Genomic DNA, 15,161 nt, shown 5'->3' with positions numbered 1-15,161 from the left:
TGCTGCTTTTTCTCCTTTATCCCCTCACCCAGACATAACTTGGCTTTTTATTTTATCGCTGGGCATCCTCAGTGGAGTGGACTGGGCCGGAGCATGCTATATACATCAGTCCCATGTAATCCCAGATTGCCGTGGTTCATGGACTCCCAGCCCACCTGTTTATTTTGTGATGCTGCAGACCATATGTATGTTGGTTGTGGGTGATTGCACTCCATGTTTAGTTCTTTAAAAAGCTTTCTGTTGCTCTTTGGTTTACATCAGCCCCACATTCCAGATCATCTTCAACATTCTTGATGCTATAAGAGGGAGAGGTGGACACCGCGGTGCTTGGAGAGCACTATTTCCCCCTCTAACACCATTTTAATTTAGTGGGCCGCACGGTGGCACAGTGGTCAGCCCTGCTGCCTCACAGCACCAGAGACCTGGGTTCAATTCTCGCCTCGGGCGACTGACTGTGTGGAGTTTGCACATTCTCCCTGTGTCTGCGTGGGTTTCCTCCGGGTGCTCAGGTTTCCTCCCACAGTCCAAAAATGTGCAGGTTAGGTGAATTGACCATGCTGTGTTAGCTGTAGGGGGAATGGGTCTGGGTGGGTTGCTCTTCGAAGGGTTGGTGTGGACTTGTTGGGCTGAAGGGCCTGTTTCCACACTGGAAGTAATCTAATCCCCTCCTTTTCTCCCTCCCCTCCTCAATCCTTGTTATTGTACATTGTTCCTGTGAGGAGAGCTTGACATTTGTTGTTTTAATTTATAAGTGAATTGGCAATGGTACCAAAACTGTCTAGAGGTGTAATAATATTTCTCAATAGAAAAGAAAAGAATTCTACTACTGATGATTTGATGATGTGTTTTTAAAAAGAGAGAGTTTCTACACTGCCCCAGTGGGTAATACTTGTTAATTATTACAGTTTATTTGTTTTAATTAAGTAATTTGGCAGAAAAAATTAATTTGGGAAGAAAAGATGAGTTCTTAATTTAATTAGGGATACAGATGATTTGGTGGTTGTTTAATTTTTAAAACGATGGGTTCTTCCTGACTGCCTGCCCCTCCACTGGTGAGCACTGCTTGTTAATCATTACTTGTTTAGTGGCTTAATTAGATGATTTGGTTATGGATTTTTTCAGAAAAAAAAGGCTGCGTTGAAGAGGGATAGGGGGAGAGTTGGAGTTGGTTCGATGTCAATGAGTCTAGTGTGAGTGATTTGGGGCCAGACCTGCAGTGGTTCGACACTGATTTTTCTGCCATACATTTCCAGGATACTGTTAAGGTTTGTATTGTCTGAAGTGTTTGATTCTAACTCAAAGTCTTTTGTGAAGGTTCTGACAACTACAAATTATCCATCAGAAGTTCAAGACTCCTCAGCAGTTTCCATTTCGGCCAGTGCATCTGAAGATTGGGGGTTCAGCGCTCATCAGCATTTGCAACCACCTTCAGCTGGAATGACAATTGGGTGATTTTCACCTTAGCTCCATTATTTTGTTTTGATGCAGATGAGGAAAGTGCGAAAGACAGAAAGAATTTGAATGTCTCAAAGGACCCCAATCCACTGGCACCACTGATAAACTGGAAAGACTTTCAAAAGCACATGCCATGGGAGATTGTTATCCTCGTGGGAGGGGGCTATGCCTTGGCAGCAGGCTGCAAGGTAAAGTTGGTCATGATTGGGTTCAGAATATTCATGTGTTGCACGTGTTATTAACTTTACCATTTTGTTTATGGATAGGTACGATTTCTCGGAAGCTCTGGACCCCTTAACAATCACTTGATTACAGTAGTTACTTCACATCAAGTGATATAATGGCTGTTTCAGTCACTTCACATTAATGAAATTAAAAAAAAGACTAACAAACAACCCTATTAGAAAAGATTGGACTTTTCTTCTCCTGAAGGAAAAGAAAATGGGCTTGTCTCTTGATGAGTTGACAATACACTCTGCTGACTGAAGCTAGGGATTTAGAGAAATGATCTGAAAAAGGCTTAAACTCCGTTAGATTTGTCATTTCAACTGCAGAAGGATGTGTGGAGGAAATTAGTTTTCAGACCAGAACCCTCTCTCTGTAAAAACTATAAGGAACTGTATTGCACAGATCTTACTCAGGTGTTTGATATTAACTATTGTTGTTTCTCGAACAAAAGATTTTTAAATACAATGTGCTGTTTCCCACATTTTAATTTTCCAAACAACCTGTTTTACATGTTCACACATCCCTGGAGCAGGTAAAACTTAAACCTGAGCGTCTTGCCTCAAAAGCAGAGATACTACCACAAGCGCCCCATGCACACATTTTATTGAATTTGTCTTTTTCTCTCTCCAGGTGTCTGGCCTATCTGATTGGATTGGACGTCAGATGGAACCAATGAGTAACCTCCCTGCATGGGCTGTTACATTAATTGCTTGCCTTTTGGTGTCAGTTGTCACTGAATTTGCAAGTAATCCAGCTACCATCACAGTTTTCCTACCGATTCTTTCCACGCTGGTACGTAACTTGCTTTCCTGTAGTGATAGAAGCAGGGACCATAGGTTTCTGTAGTTACATTTTGTTCTGGACATAAAGACTGGAGGAGGTCATTGGCCCTTTGAACCTGTGCTGTCATTCCATTGGATTATGGCTCATTTACATTCACTTTGCTTTTAGCAAGTCCAGAGGGAGCAATTTAGCTGCGTCCCTGGAGGAATACAGGAAGTGCAGGAGGAAACTTAAACAATTAGAAGAGCAAAAAGGGAGCAGGAAAAAGGACTTGCCAACAGAATTAGGAACAATCCTAAAGTACTTTATAAATACATTAAAGGGGAGAGGTTAACCAGGGAAAGAGTAGGGCACATCAGGGTCCAACAAAGCAACCTGTGTGTGAAACTGCAGGACATTGGAAGGATATTAATGAATGCTTCTTTTTGGTCTTCACTCTGGAAAAGGAGAATGTAGGTACAGGATCTAAGGAAAGGGACTGTGAGGAGCTTACACTGTTTGACATAAATGGGGAGTTATTGGAGGCTCTGTCGGGCTTAAAATCCCTGGCCCAGATGAATTGCCTCCAAGATTGCTGTAATGGAGTCTCTGTCGGGGTGAAAAACAGATAAATCCCCTAGCCCAGGTTAATTGCATCCCAGACTGTTATGGGAGGTGAGGCAGGAAATTGCAAGGGCTCTAACGCAAATTGTTAATTCCTCTCTGGCTATGGAGAGGCAGTGCCACAGGACTTTGAAGAAGGGTGGTAGTGATGAACCTGAAAACTACAGATCAGTAATAGGGAAACTACTGGAGAAAATTCTGAAGGAGCAAATTAATACCCACTTGGAAAGGCATGGGTTAATTAGGGTTGGTCAACACATCTTCCTCAGAGGGAGATCATGCCTAACAAATTTGTTGGAAGTTTTTGAAAGTGTGATCAAGTGTGTGGATGAAAGAGGTTCAGCTGATGTAGCTTATATGGATTTTTACAAAGCGTTTGATAAGGTCCCACAAGGAGACTAGTTGAGAAGGTTAAAGAACATGACTTGCAGGAAATTTGGTGAGATGGATCAGAAACTGGCTTAGTAATAGGACACAAAGGGTAGTGGGAGAAGGCTATTTGAGTGACTGGAGGCCGTTGTCCAACAATGTACCAAAATGATCTATACTGGGACCCTTATTGTTTGTTATATGCATAAATGATAGAGATGAAAATGTGGGAGGATGTTAAGCAAATTTGCAGACGACACCAAGAGTTGTTAATAACAAAGGAGATATTTGTAGGTTACAGGAAGATATAGATGAGTTAGTCAGATGGGCAGACCAGTGGCAGATGGTATTTAACCCTGATAACTTTGAGGTGATGCACTTTGGAAGAAGAAGCAAGATGAAGAGGTATTTAATAAATGGCAGAACACTGGATAGCTTAGAAAAACAGAAGAATCTTGGGGTAATTATTCACAGATACCAAAGTTGGCAGAGTATGCAGATGTGACAGTTAAGAAGGCACATGGGACTCTTGCTTTCTTGGTAGCAAGTATGAGAGCAAAGAGGTGATGTTGGAATTGTACAGAGTGTTGGTCAGGCCCTAGCTAGAGTACTCTGTGCAATTCTGGTCACCTTACTACAGGAGGGATGTGGGGGCGGAAGAGGAATAGGTGCAGGCATGATTGAGCTGTATAAGATTGGGGTATGGACAGAGTGAATAGAGAAGAGCTCGTCCCCTTGGTTGAGGGGCATAGTTTTAGGGTAAGAGGCTGGAGATTCAGAGGGGATTTGGGAAAAAAACATTTTCACTCAGAAGGTGGTGGGAATCTGGAGTGCATTGCTTGGGAAGGTAGTGGAAACCAGAAACCTTACAACCTTTAAAAAGTATTTAAGAGACATCACTGTTTGAGAATACGAAGATTTGCACATTTTGCACCAATCAGGTGTTAACAGGCATGACACACATTAATTTAAATGCAAGGTACATCTCCCATGATCCTATTCATTCAGGCATTTTTAGAACAGATGCAGTAGAGGCTGGGTGCCAAATGAAACTTCGACAATTGCGATTAAGACAAAAGGTTTCCATGCACTTGCTGGACTAAAAAAGAAAATATGCTAATACTCAAGGATATGGGACAAGTACAGGAAAATGCGATTAGTGCACTTTTCGTGGTAATTATGTTGGTGCAGACCTGACAGGCCGAAGGGTCTTTTCTGCACTATATGCATCTGTGAATCTACTTGATTCTGTAATTCATGTTATAAAATGATCTCAGTTTTGATTTTTTTATAATTCACAAAAGCTCCAAGAGGAGAGAATTCCAAAGTTCCATGAGGCTTTGTGTTGAAAAGTCCTTGAATGGAATATGACAAGCAAGGAAGTAAACGAGTCAATGCCTGTATTAGCACTTTAAATCTGAAAATGTAGATCCCTGAAATCTGATTTAGAAGTTCAACCACATTCCTCTCACCTCAATTCAAGTGCAAAAAATGCCACAATTCAACAGCGATTACCACTGAACATTCAGTCTGATTGTGTGAGACCATGAGACTGTTATGGATAATGAAGGCTAAATGGGGAATCTTTCAAATTTGGAGTTCATGTGTACTGGAGGAAGATTTTCTCTGCATCAAGTTACAATGAAATCATAAATCAGTTTGTTTCAAAGCATATTTTCTTTTTTAGTCCAGCAAGTGCATGGAAACCTTTTGTCTTAATCGCAATTGTAGAAGTTTCATTTGGCACCCAGCCTCTACTGCATCTGTTCTAAAAATGCCTGAATGAATAGGATCATGGGAGATGTACCTTGCATTTAAATTAATTTGTGTCATGCCTGTTAACACCTGATTGGTGCAAAATGTGCAAATCATCGTATTCTCAAACAGTGATGTCTCTTAAAAAATTAACAAACTTAAAAAGTAATTGTGATTAATTTACATGGTTATCTAAACACCTACATGGACTATTTAAAATATCTGCCCCAGCACTTTTCTCATGCTTTAGTTCCTCTTTCCTCACCCCTTCATGATTGCAGAAATCCTGACAGTGAAGACGTCTCTGATTCCATTAGAAATTTCCTGGTTTTTCCCTTCTGGATGCAATTCCCATAGGCCCAACAATTGCATGTTAATGGTTAATTGAGAGAGTTACATTGTGATAAGCTCATAACAGTCTCTCTCAGGTTTTTTTTCAATGTCCATATCCCTTGTGAAGTGTGCATTATTCTACACATAAACAGGAACTCGTTGCTCAGGATGAATTACATGATGGTTAATACTTTCTCTGTTTCTCTTGTAGTCTGAAACTCTGCAGATTAATCCCTTGTACACATTGATACCAGCCACCATGTGTGTGTCCTTTGCTGTGATGCTGCCTGTTGGTAATCCACCCAATGCCATTGTCTTCAGCTATGGTCACTGCCAGATTCAGGATATGGTAAGGAACGTTGAGGACTAAGTTTGAGATGAGGGTAATCGATCTGCCCAAGTTGATTGGGATTATGCCATTTGTTGAGGCTGGTTTTATTCAGTAGTTTCAGCTTCCAGTCAGTGCTGGTCATGCTGTTGATTGACTAGACACATTCACAGATGGCCAATATTATGACTAGCTCCACTTAAAGCTATTCTTCACTGCATAAATCCAGCCTCGACCTCCTGAAGAGGAAATGCTTTGTGCTTAGAGTAAGCCTGGAAATCATGCAGCAAGTGACGGAGCTGTGAACCATTAAAGAATGATACAACATCAGACAGAATGGGTATCAAAAGTTACAGGTAATGTACTGGATGTCCTGATGGGGGAGGTGAAAAGGAGAAGATATGTCATGTGTCTGTGAGGGGCTGGAAGTGGTTATCAGTCAGTCACTCTAGTGAATAGCAGCAATCAAACACCGACTATCTTAATGTAATTCTGCAACCTGGTCAGTGAAGTTATGGAAGTGGTCAAGGTCAGTGATTGCATGTTCAAATGCTGTAGCATTTTAATCACACCACATATATCAGTGGGTTTTTCATACTTCTACCACTCAACCATCAATTGTTTCCATCAATTAAGACCCCTATCTGACATTCATGTACTTCATCTCATGCTCACATATTCAATATTGCTGCACATGTCAAATCCACTTCCCTCAGTTTTCACACAGTATCTGCAATTGAGCATGAACTCAGCAATATGTCTCATGCTTGAAGTACAAACTGGAGTAGAATGGGGCAGGTAGGCAACACCTAATCAGCAGCAGAGATATCCAACTACCTCTCCTATTCATGGAAAGACTGTATCTGCTGATTTTGGGTTGCCATTCCTCAGGCCAGTGTCAGTTGTAGGGTAGAAACCATCAACGATGACAATATCATCAAATCTAATCCTACTTCTCTTAACTAATTCCCCACAACCCGCATTCTCTTCTGACCTTATGTCATCATTTATCTCTTCTGTCAAGTGGGAAGAAATTCATATGGGGACGATGGCCCTAACTCTGATTTAAGACATAAAGGAACATGCGTCCATTGCTAGGCAGGCCCATAGCAACTTGGGCCATTACTTGTTTGGGAATGATCTCTCCCAATCTTGGCTGAAGTCCCACCTTCAAGAGCTGCATGTTAATTAAATGACCTGCCGTTATCTAGTCTCAGCAGCAAGGCAGCATTCCAGCAATAGTTCTGATGACCGGTACTCCAGCACTTGCCACCCCCTCTAGCAAAGATGTTCCAGAACAGTCACAACACTGGCATCTACCTAGCAATGTGGTAAATTGCCCAAGTATATTCTGCTGACAAAAAGCAGGACTAACCTGATCTGGTCAAGTACTGACCCATCAGGCTATTCTCAATCATCCGTAAAGGATGGAAAACAGTACTTTCCTAACAATAACATGTTCAATGATGCTCAGTTTGAGTTTTGCCAGGGCCACTTAGCTCCCAACTTCACTAAAAAAATTATTCAAGCCTGGACAAAATAACTGAATTCCAGAGGTGAGGTGAGAGTGACATCAAGGCCACATTTGGCTGAGTAATGCATGAATGAGCCCTAGCAAAACTGGAATCAATGAGTATCAGGGGAAATCTCTCTGTTTGTTGGTGTCATTCTTGGCACAAAGGAAAATGGTTGTGGTTGCTGGAGGTCAGTCATCTTAGCTCCAGGACATTTCTGCAGGAGTTCCTCAGGGTAGTGCCAGAGGCCCAACCATCTTCAGCTGCTTCATCAATGACCTTCCCCCCTTCATAAGGTCAGCAGTGGGGATGTTTGCCAATGATTGGTGCTGAATTTTGTGCATTTGCAACTCCTCAGAGACTGAAGCAGTCCATGTTCAAATGAAACAAGATCTGGACAATATCAGGCTTGGACTGACAAGTGGCAAATAACATTCATGTCACACAAATGCCAGGCAATAAAAGACAATCTAACCACCACACTTTGACATTCAAAGGTTTTAACATCACTAAATCCCCCACTATCAACATCCTGGGGTTTACATTGACTGGAAGCTCATCTGGGCTTACCACATAAACACAATGGCTACAAGACTAGATTAGAGGCTAGGAATACTAATGGGAGTAACTCACCTCCTGACTCCCCAAAGTTTATCCACCATCTACAAGGCACAAGTCAGGAGTGTGATGAAATCCTCCCCACTTGCCTGGATGGGTGCAGCTCCAACAACATTCAAGAAGCTTAACACCATCCAGGACAAAGCAGCTCACTTGATTGGCACTACATCCACAAGCATCCACTCCTTCCACCCTCGATGCTTAGTAGCCGCAATGTGTTCTAGCTACAAAATGCACTACAAAAATTCACCAAAGATCCTTGGACAGCACCTTACAAATCCACAACCACTTCCATCTGGAAGGACAAGTGCAGCAGATACATGGGAACGCCATCAGCTTTAGGTTGCCCTCCAAGCCTTACCATCCTGACTTAAAAATATATCACTGTTCCTTCTCTTTCATTCGATCAAAATTCCTGGAATTCCCTCCTTATGGGCATTGCGGGTCAACCTACACCATGTGGACTGCAACGGTTGACAAGACAGCTTGCCACCACTTGTCAGGGGCAACTGGGGATGGATGATAAATGCTGGCCCACCAGTGATGCCCACGTCCCATAAGTGAATAAATAATTAAAAAGTTACACACACTCGGACCGATAGTCACTGCTGCTGCTGAAAGTAGCTCCCAATGAAGGGGAGTCATAGAGTAGAACACAGAGGCCACAAGGCCAAGACTAGCAGGCTCCAGCATTTGGAGATAGTGGAGGGAATGGGAGAACAATTTGAGGGTCTCCTTGAGCAAAAAGTGCCTGAACAAGGGATAGTTCAATCCCTAGCCAGCTGAAAGGATGCCAAGTTGCCATGTTGGCCTCAGCAACTGGTAGTGCATTGGCAGTGAAAGGTGGGCTTTAATTGGTCATTAATTGTCCATTTAAGAGCCATAATTGGGCAAATGGGGCTCGTGACATCTCCCATGCTGCAAGTAAAATGCCATCATCAATAGGTGGGTGATGTTGACAGCACTACTACAAAGGTGTCTGATTTAATGTACCCCTTCCTGTTAGTCTGATCCTGGGCTGGGTTAGGGAGAGCACTGTATATGGGGTAAAGTGGGAGTGGGGAAGAGAGTTGTAAAACTCCATCCCATGCATTCAGACCTCTACCCTTCCTTTTAGGTGCCAAAGAAATACTACCTAGCCAGACAATGGAGGAAAACCAAGAAAGAAGTGATGAGAAATTTGCAATTCACATTTTCAATTCACAATTTCACACATACAACAATCAGTTTAGAAACTGATATTGTGCACGGTTGTCAGAATAGCATGGAGATAGTGAGACATCGACATAAATAAGTTGCAGTCAGGTCAGTGGACTAAGAGTAGCACAGCTTCTAGTATAATGGCGGGGTGGGGGGGGGGGGGCGTCACTGCAAGTTCTGCTGAGGAGAATACTGAAGGGTATTTGCATCAAAATGCTTGATGTGCTGTGAGACATTCCAGAGAACTAGCAGTCAGTGTGCCACACTGCATGGAGGACCCTTGGCACCAAGGTTTTGAGCAGAGCTTGGAGCATCTTCTTGCCAGGGTGCAATTGGTGGCCAGGTCTGGTTGCATTATTTAAAGACTCAACCATTACACAGCTTCAGTGAGCCAAAGTTGCAGCTTCCATTGCTGCACAAGCAGCAAGATATTCCTGCCGAATAATTCCTGCTGATTTTCCTACAAGAGCACCTGCAATCTCATTCATTGATAGTCATCAGTCTTTCATAAATAATGCTGCAGCCATTGGGAAAGCTCTGTTTAGGACAGACACCAAGGGAATGTACATGATTATTGATTTTTTCATATGCTATAAAGCATGTTTTGATTTATAAACTTGGTGTGCTTGTTTTATGGCTGCAGCTTTGATATTTGCACTGTGATCATGTAAGCACTGTAATGTTTGGCAGCAGCTATGATTTTTTGCATTGTGGTCAAGTGAGCACTGTAGTGAGGGAAAGTAACAGAGAGATGGTAAGGTGTTGGATTGTTAATGAATGGGTGCTAATGAAATGTGCCCTGAGATGTTGCTGCTTGCTGTACAACATGGAAGTCCATTGGAGCAAGCAGGAATCATTCTGACTTCATTCTGAGAAATATTGATGTTTAGTTTATTCACAGCAGGTGGTATGATCGGATGCTAAAACTCACCACTGCCCAGTGACAATGTCAACTCAAAATCTGGAACTTAATTTAAAAAAAATCAACAAAATGAGCCTCGTATTGATGAAGACCTCACTGGCTTCTTGTGCAGAATTTTCAGCACAGCCCCCATTGAATTATTCTGTCTAAATCCCTCATAATTTTATGCACCTCCACCAAATTTCCTCAGGCTTCTTGACTTCAAAGGAAACAATCCAGTTTTTCTATAGCCACTTATCCCTGGAGCATTTTTTAGTAAATCTCTTCAGAATGCTCTATAAAGCCTTCACATCCCCTGGTGCCCAGAATAGTCACAGTCGGGGTTAATTGTTTTATAATCGTTCAGCAAAACCTTTTTTCTTTTGTCCATTCTGCCTCTATTTATAAAGACCATAAAAAGCTCAGGTTTCAGTCTAAAACACTGTGCAATCTCAACTTTATCAGACAATTCCACAGAACCTGGTTGATTATATTAAGGAACTAGCTCTGCTTTTTTGAGTATGATCCAACATCAAAATGATTTTCTCTGGGGCTACTTTTGATTTGTGAGGGCTATACTTTGGTTTTCATGGAACATGGCCAACAACAATTTCTGTGACTCCATCATTGCAACCACTTACCTTTAGTTGGCTCTCTCCCACATTTGCTGCTGATAACACTCACTAATGAATTCTCTCTATCTCTCTCTCCCTCACGTTCAGGGTGACCTTGCTCAGATTAGATGATATTGAGAGATGGGTGACCATACCTGAGCTGGGGCCCTCCTGATGGCAAGCGCACCAATGAATTCCACTGTCTTTGTGCCCCTCTCCTGGCACTCCTCTTTCTCCCTACTTGTTTCTGATTATTGAGATAAATCTCTCTCATTGAGTCAGTAACCTCCCTTAAGCCACAGCAAATAGTAAACCATTGGATAGTATGAATATAAATTGAAACAACTATATAGAACACACAAAACAGGCAGAAGAAATCACTCGCAACTAATCTGTAGGGAGTTGGTGATCTCATTTAAGTTACATTAGTGAGTTACATTTGAACAGGTGTCAAGTTGTGTAACATGAGGAAAAAAATATTTACTGGAGTATTAGGCTTTAAAACAATATCAACTTAGTGTTGCATACCATCACCAATGGTGAACCAAATCACTCAAATAATATCTATGTATAACATAAAGTCCATAAAGAGCACTCATAGCACTCACAGAAACTATCCCAACTTATCAACCATACTCCACAGAAAAGCACCAGGATGAATGTGAAAGGAGAAAATCATAATTTTCTTTCTTTATTTAAATGAACTGCCATAAATTAATACAATAATGCAATTACATTTGTTTTTTTTATTTTAGAGGAGTCAAGAGAAATTCTACAATTCTGTTGAAGTCATTTTCAGATATTAAAGAACGCATTCCAACTTAACCACATCCCATTGTTCTATACACAGTGATCTGGACTTGCACATTCACGACTGATCAAAAATTACTTTCTGATTATTGAATATATGCTTGCAAGTTTCCCCGCCCTCTGTGCATATCACTGACACATGGTGCTCACTCATGCTCCCAACACTACTATGATTAGCACAGTTGTGGATTTCTAAACAACGTTGAGTTTGATTGTGATTTTTCATCTTTGCGGGCACATCCACCTGTACCAACAGTGAAGAGACTACTTGTAGGCTCTAGTCTCATTTAAATTTGCCAGTTGAGTTGAGCTTGGTATTTAAGTGGCCTCAACAATCTGTTGGTTGTCCAGGACAGAGACAGAGATCTCAGTTAGACCTTCGATAGGGATGGCCAAGGAGATGTCTAGGAGATGTACAGTCATGTCAGACTATTCAGCATTATTTTCATGGCTCAAGAAAAATCAATCCTTGTTCTGACTCCACAAAAAGCATGTTTTGGAAAATAGATTTCCGGGTCATTTCTTGATCAGAAGATGGTGGAGCCCGACCAGACCCACATGCTGCATTTCCGCAAATTCTTTTTATTACATGTCAATGCTGTGAATGGTGTCAGAATGGTGTTTGCTGTGCATGGTTTGTCAGAGTGGGTGTTTATCACATGTAGCCATGTGGCTTGGAGGAACAGATCCTGTGTGCCTATAGGATTTCAATCGGGATCTGAACTGCATGATTCAGGCCCTTCGCATGATCTGAAGGCCTAAACTCTGTACACTGGCCACTCAAAACATCCTTGCAAAATGGGTTTGTCCAAAACATTAGTATGAATGGAATTATAAGTCAACAACATCATTGAGACCCTTACCTCATAGAATGCCAATTTCCCAAGCACAGTTGAGCCCCTTTTTTTTCCACAGGACACACTTATACGTTAAAATCTAAGAATATCTTGCTAAGGGGTCTTGTCATGTAGTGGTAATGTCCATACCTCTAAGACAAGAAGCCCATGTTCAAGTCTGTCCTGCTCCAGAGGGTGTGTAATAGCATCTCTGGACAGGTTAATTAGAAAATATTTTGAAGAATATCCTGCTGATTCCATTTTTGATTTTAGGGCACAATGGTAATGTTGCTTCCTCTGGGCCAGAAGGTCTAATCAATTCAAATCCCAGCTGTTGCTCACCTGTATCATAGCATGCCCAAATAGTTTGCATTAAAAAAAAGCTGTGGCATGCAGTTACCTCCCAGCAAAAGAAAATGGAGGTTGGAGATCTGAAATAAAATCAATGTGTTCGCAACACTCAGTAGGCCTGATACCATCTGTGAAGAGAGAACCAAAGTAATGTTTGAGCCCAATATGACTTCTTCAAAAGACTGTATTCCAAAGAAGAGTCATATCAGATTTGAAATATTAGCTCTGTTTTTCACTCCACAAACATTATCAGACCTGCTTAATCTCTCAGCATTTTCTGTTTTTATTACCTTCCAGAATAACTGTTTCTTTTCATTGTTCATTCACGGGATGTGAGTGTCACTGGCAAGGAGAACACTTGTTGCATAGTCTTAATTGCTGTTGAGCTGTCATCTTGAACCACTTTAGGCCACCCGGTGGACACAATGCTGTTAGGAAGTGATTTAGTTCCAGACCAAAACAATGCATGACAATGACTTGGAGGAGAACTTGCGCAGTTGGTAGTGATCCCTTTCTTGGCTACCCTTATTTTTTCTGGATATTTTAAACACAGGTTCTGGAGGTGCTTGTGAAGAAATCAAGTAATATTAATTTGCATTATTGTTTGCCTCTGCCGTAAGTGGTTTGGTAGGATTGGAAAAGGAATGGCAATCTATTCAAGGTTCCTTCATAAAATTGTATTTATCAAGTTATGTGCCACTTGTATGAAGTATGCTAGCAATTTCTCTACATGATACCCTGACATACAAAGAGTGAGTTTTGTAAACTCTCTCTCCAATCGGGGATGTTGCTTGCTGGGAGCAATTTTAAGAGTGTGTTGTTGTAACCTTTTCTCCTTACGCACAATGTTTGAGACACATCTTTCTCATTAGGAGGATAGAATTAGTTCTCAGATATTTTTCAAGATTGTACAGTGTCTCAAAGTCCTATTTCTGTATTTTCAGGTGAAAGCTGGATTCGGAGTGAATGTGATTGGGGTGGTGGCTGTGATGCTGGCTATCACCACCTGGGGCTTTCCTTTATTCCAACTTGAACACTTCCCTGACTGGGTTTCTACTAGCAACATAACAAGAGGCCTTTAATCAGGAATCACAGAACAAGAGACACAAGGAGTCTGCACAAAAGACGGAATCAAGCCTGAAAATCACTTGATCAATGATGACCTATTTCAGCAGGGATAAGAATCATTACTCAGATTGCACACTGCATTAAGGAGTGCGAATATAGTTTGCACAAACCCCTCCAACTCCTCTCATTTGGCAGCTTCAAACTTGGGAGCATTTGATAAATCCTTTTGAGGACTGTTGCAGCTTTTCTTTTTCACCTTTGGAAAAGTTTCTGGGGCATGGAATTTCAAAGTTTTTACAAATTATGTTTTCTATCTCTATTTCTTTCAAAGGTGGTGACCCATGGCAAAATTCAGTTCCACAGGTTTTGGATCCTCCCTAAAGTGATATTAGTCACAGATGGCCCAAAACAAGGGAGTTTGACTATAAGAGACATCATGATCAAGTGTGATCATGCTGCCTCCTCACTCAGCATTCTTTCCAAAAGGGATCATGTATTAACAATCAAGAGCAGAAACCCTGGACAATGTTTTCCTTTCTAATCTTAGGGTACAGAGACTGATTGCAACATTTCCCCATCTGCTCTCTACATAAGCTGGAGTTTGTATATGAAACATTCCTGGTCAGTCTGGTCCCTACTATCACAGCTTAATGCTCCTTTCAAAGTATTATATTTTAATCAAGGAGCAGATGGCTATGCAATGGATTAAACTATTAATTTAATATAGTTTAAGAGCAGTAACTTCCATGGGAACAGATTCCTCGCGTGATGTATAACTATGTGTATGACAGTTCAAAATACACATATGAAACATTCCACTGCTGACCCAGGAATGTTTAACAGTGACCCTGGATGTATAGTTCAGAAACATCTCTCATAGTGCTACAACAGGTGGTTTCATCACACATCTGGACTCTGGTTTAACACTGAGTTCAGATATCTCTTTTATTAAAAAGGAAGTACTGTAAATGTCTCATTGTCTGAATACTGCCGTTGGGATAAATTCAACTGGGGATAGCTCTCTCTGAAAATCCTTCAGGATGCAAATAATGCTATGCCATAGCAGGTTCTCTATCTGCTGGAGAGTCAAGTTACGGTGCTTTTTTAAAAAAAAAATGTTTTTAACACAGTCTTAAGAGAAAACAAATAAACAAATAGAACAAGATGCAATTGACATTGCATTGATTTAGTCATTATGTGAGTTACGTCATCTTGCCTTGCCTTCTCTGTTTAGGATGCCCTGCAATGAGAATGTAAAGATTTGAACTATTGAGCTCAAGTTGATAGGTTGGTTTTGACATAGGCTACTTGCCTTTATACACTGAAGATCACCTCTCTTTAATGGTGGAGCAGAGTCTCAGCCTGTTCCCTACTGGATGTAGTCCAGAGTGCAAA

At 41.3% G+C, this 15,161-nt stretch overlaps 1 protein-coding gene across 2 annotated transcripts in view; it reads left to right on the top strand.

Moving 5' to 3' along the window:
• slc13a4 (solute carrier family 13 member 4) overlaps window positions 1-14,940 on the top strand; it is a 115,823-nt gene extending 100,883 nt beyond the window's left edge. For both annotated transcript variants that reach the window (XM_072552155.1, XM_072552154.1), the window contains exons 12-15: window positions 1,489-1,643; window positions 2,314-2,475; window positions 5,738-5,875; window positions 13,643-14,940. In XM_072552155.1, the coding sequence (XP_072408256.1) occupies window positions 1,489-1,643; window positions 2,314-2,475; window positions 5,738-5,875; window positions 13,643-13,780 (593 nt within the window). In that variant the 3' untranslated portion in view covers window positions 13,781-14,940. The remainder of the gene's footprint in view (window positions 1-1,488; window positions 1,644-2,313; window positions 2,476-5,737; window positions 5,876-13,642) is intronic.
• Window positions 14,941-15,161: the final 221 nt, after the last annotated feature.

This window comes from Chiloscyllium punctatum, chromosome 32 (genome assembly GCF_047496795.1).
Source record: "Chiloscyllium punctatum isolate Juve2018m chromosome 32, sChiPun1.3, whole genome shotgun sequence".
NCBI classification, from domain to species: Eukaryota; Metazoa; Chordata; class Chondrichthyes; order Orectolobiformes; family Hemiscylliidae; genus Chiloscyllium; species Chiloscyllium punctatum.
This window is presented reverse-complemented; position numbering and strand designations above follow the sequence as displayed.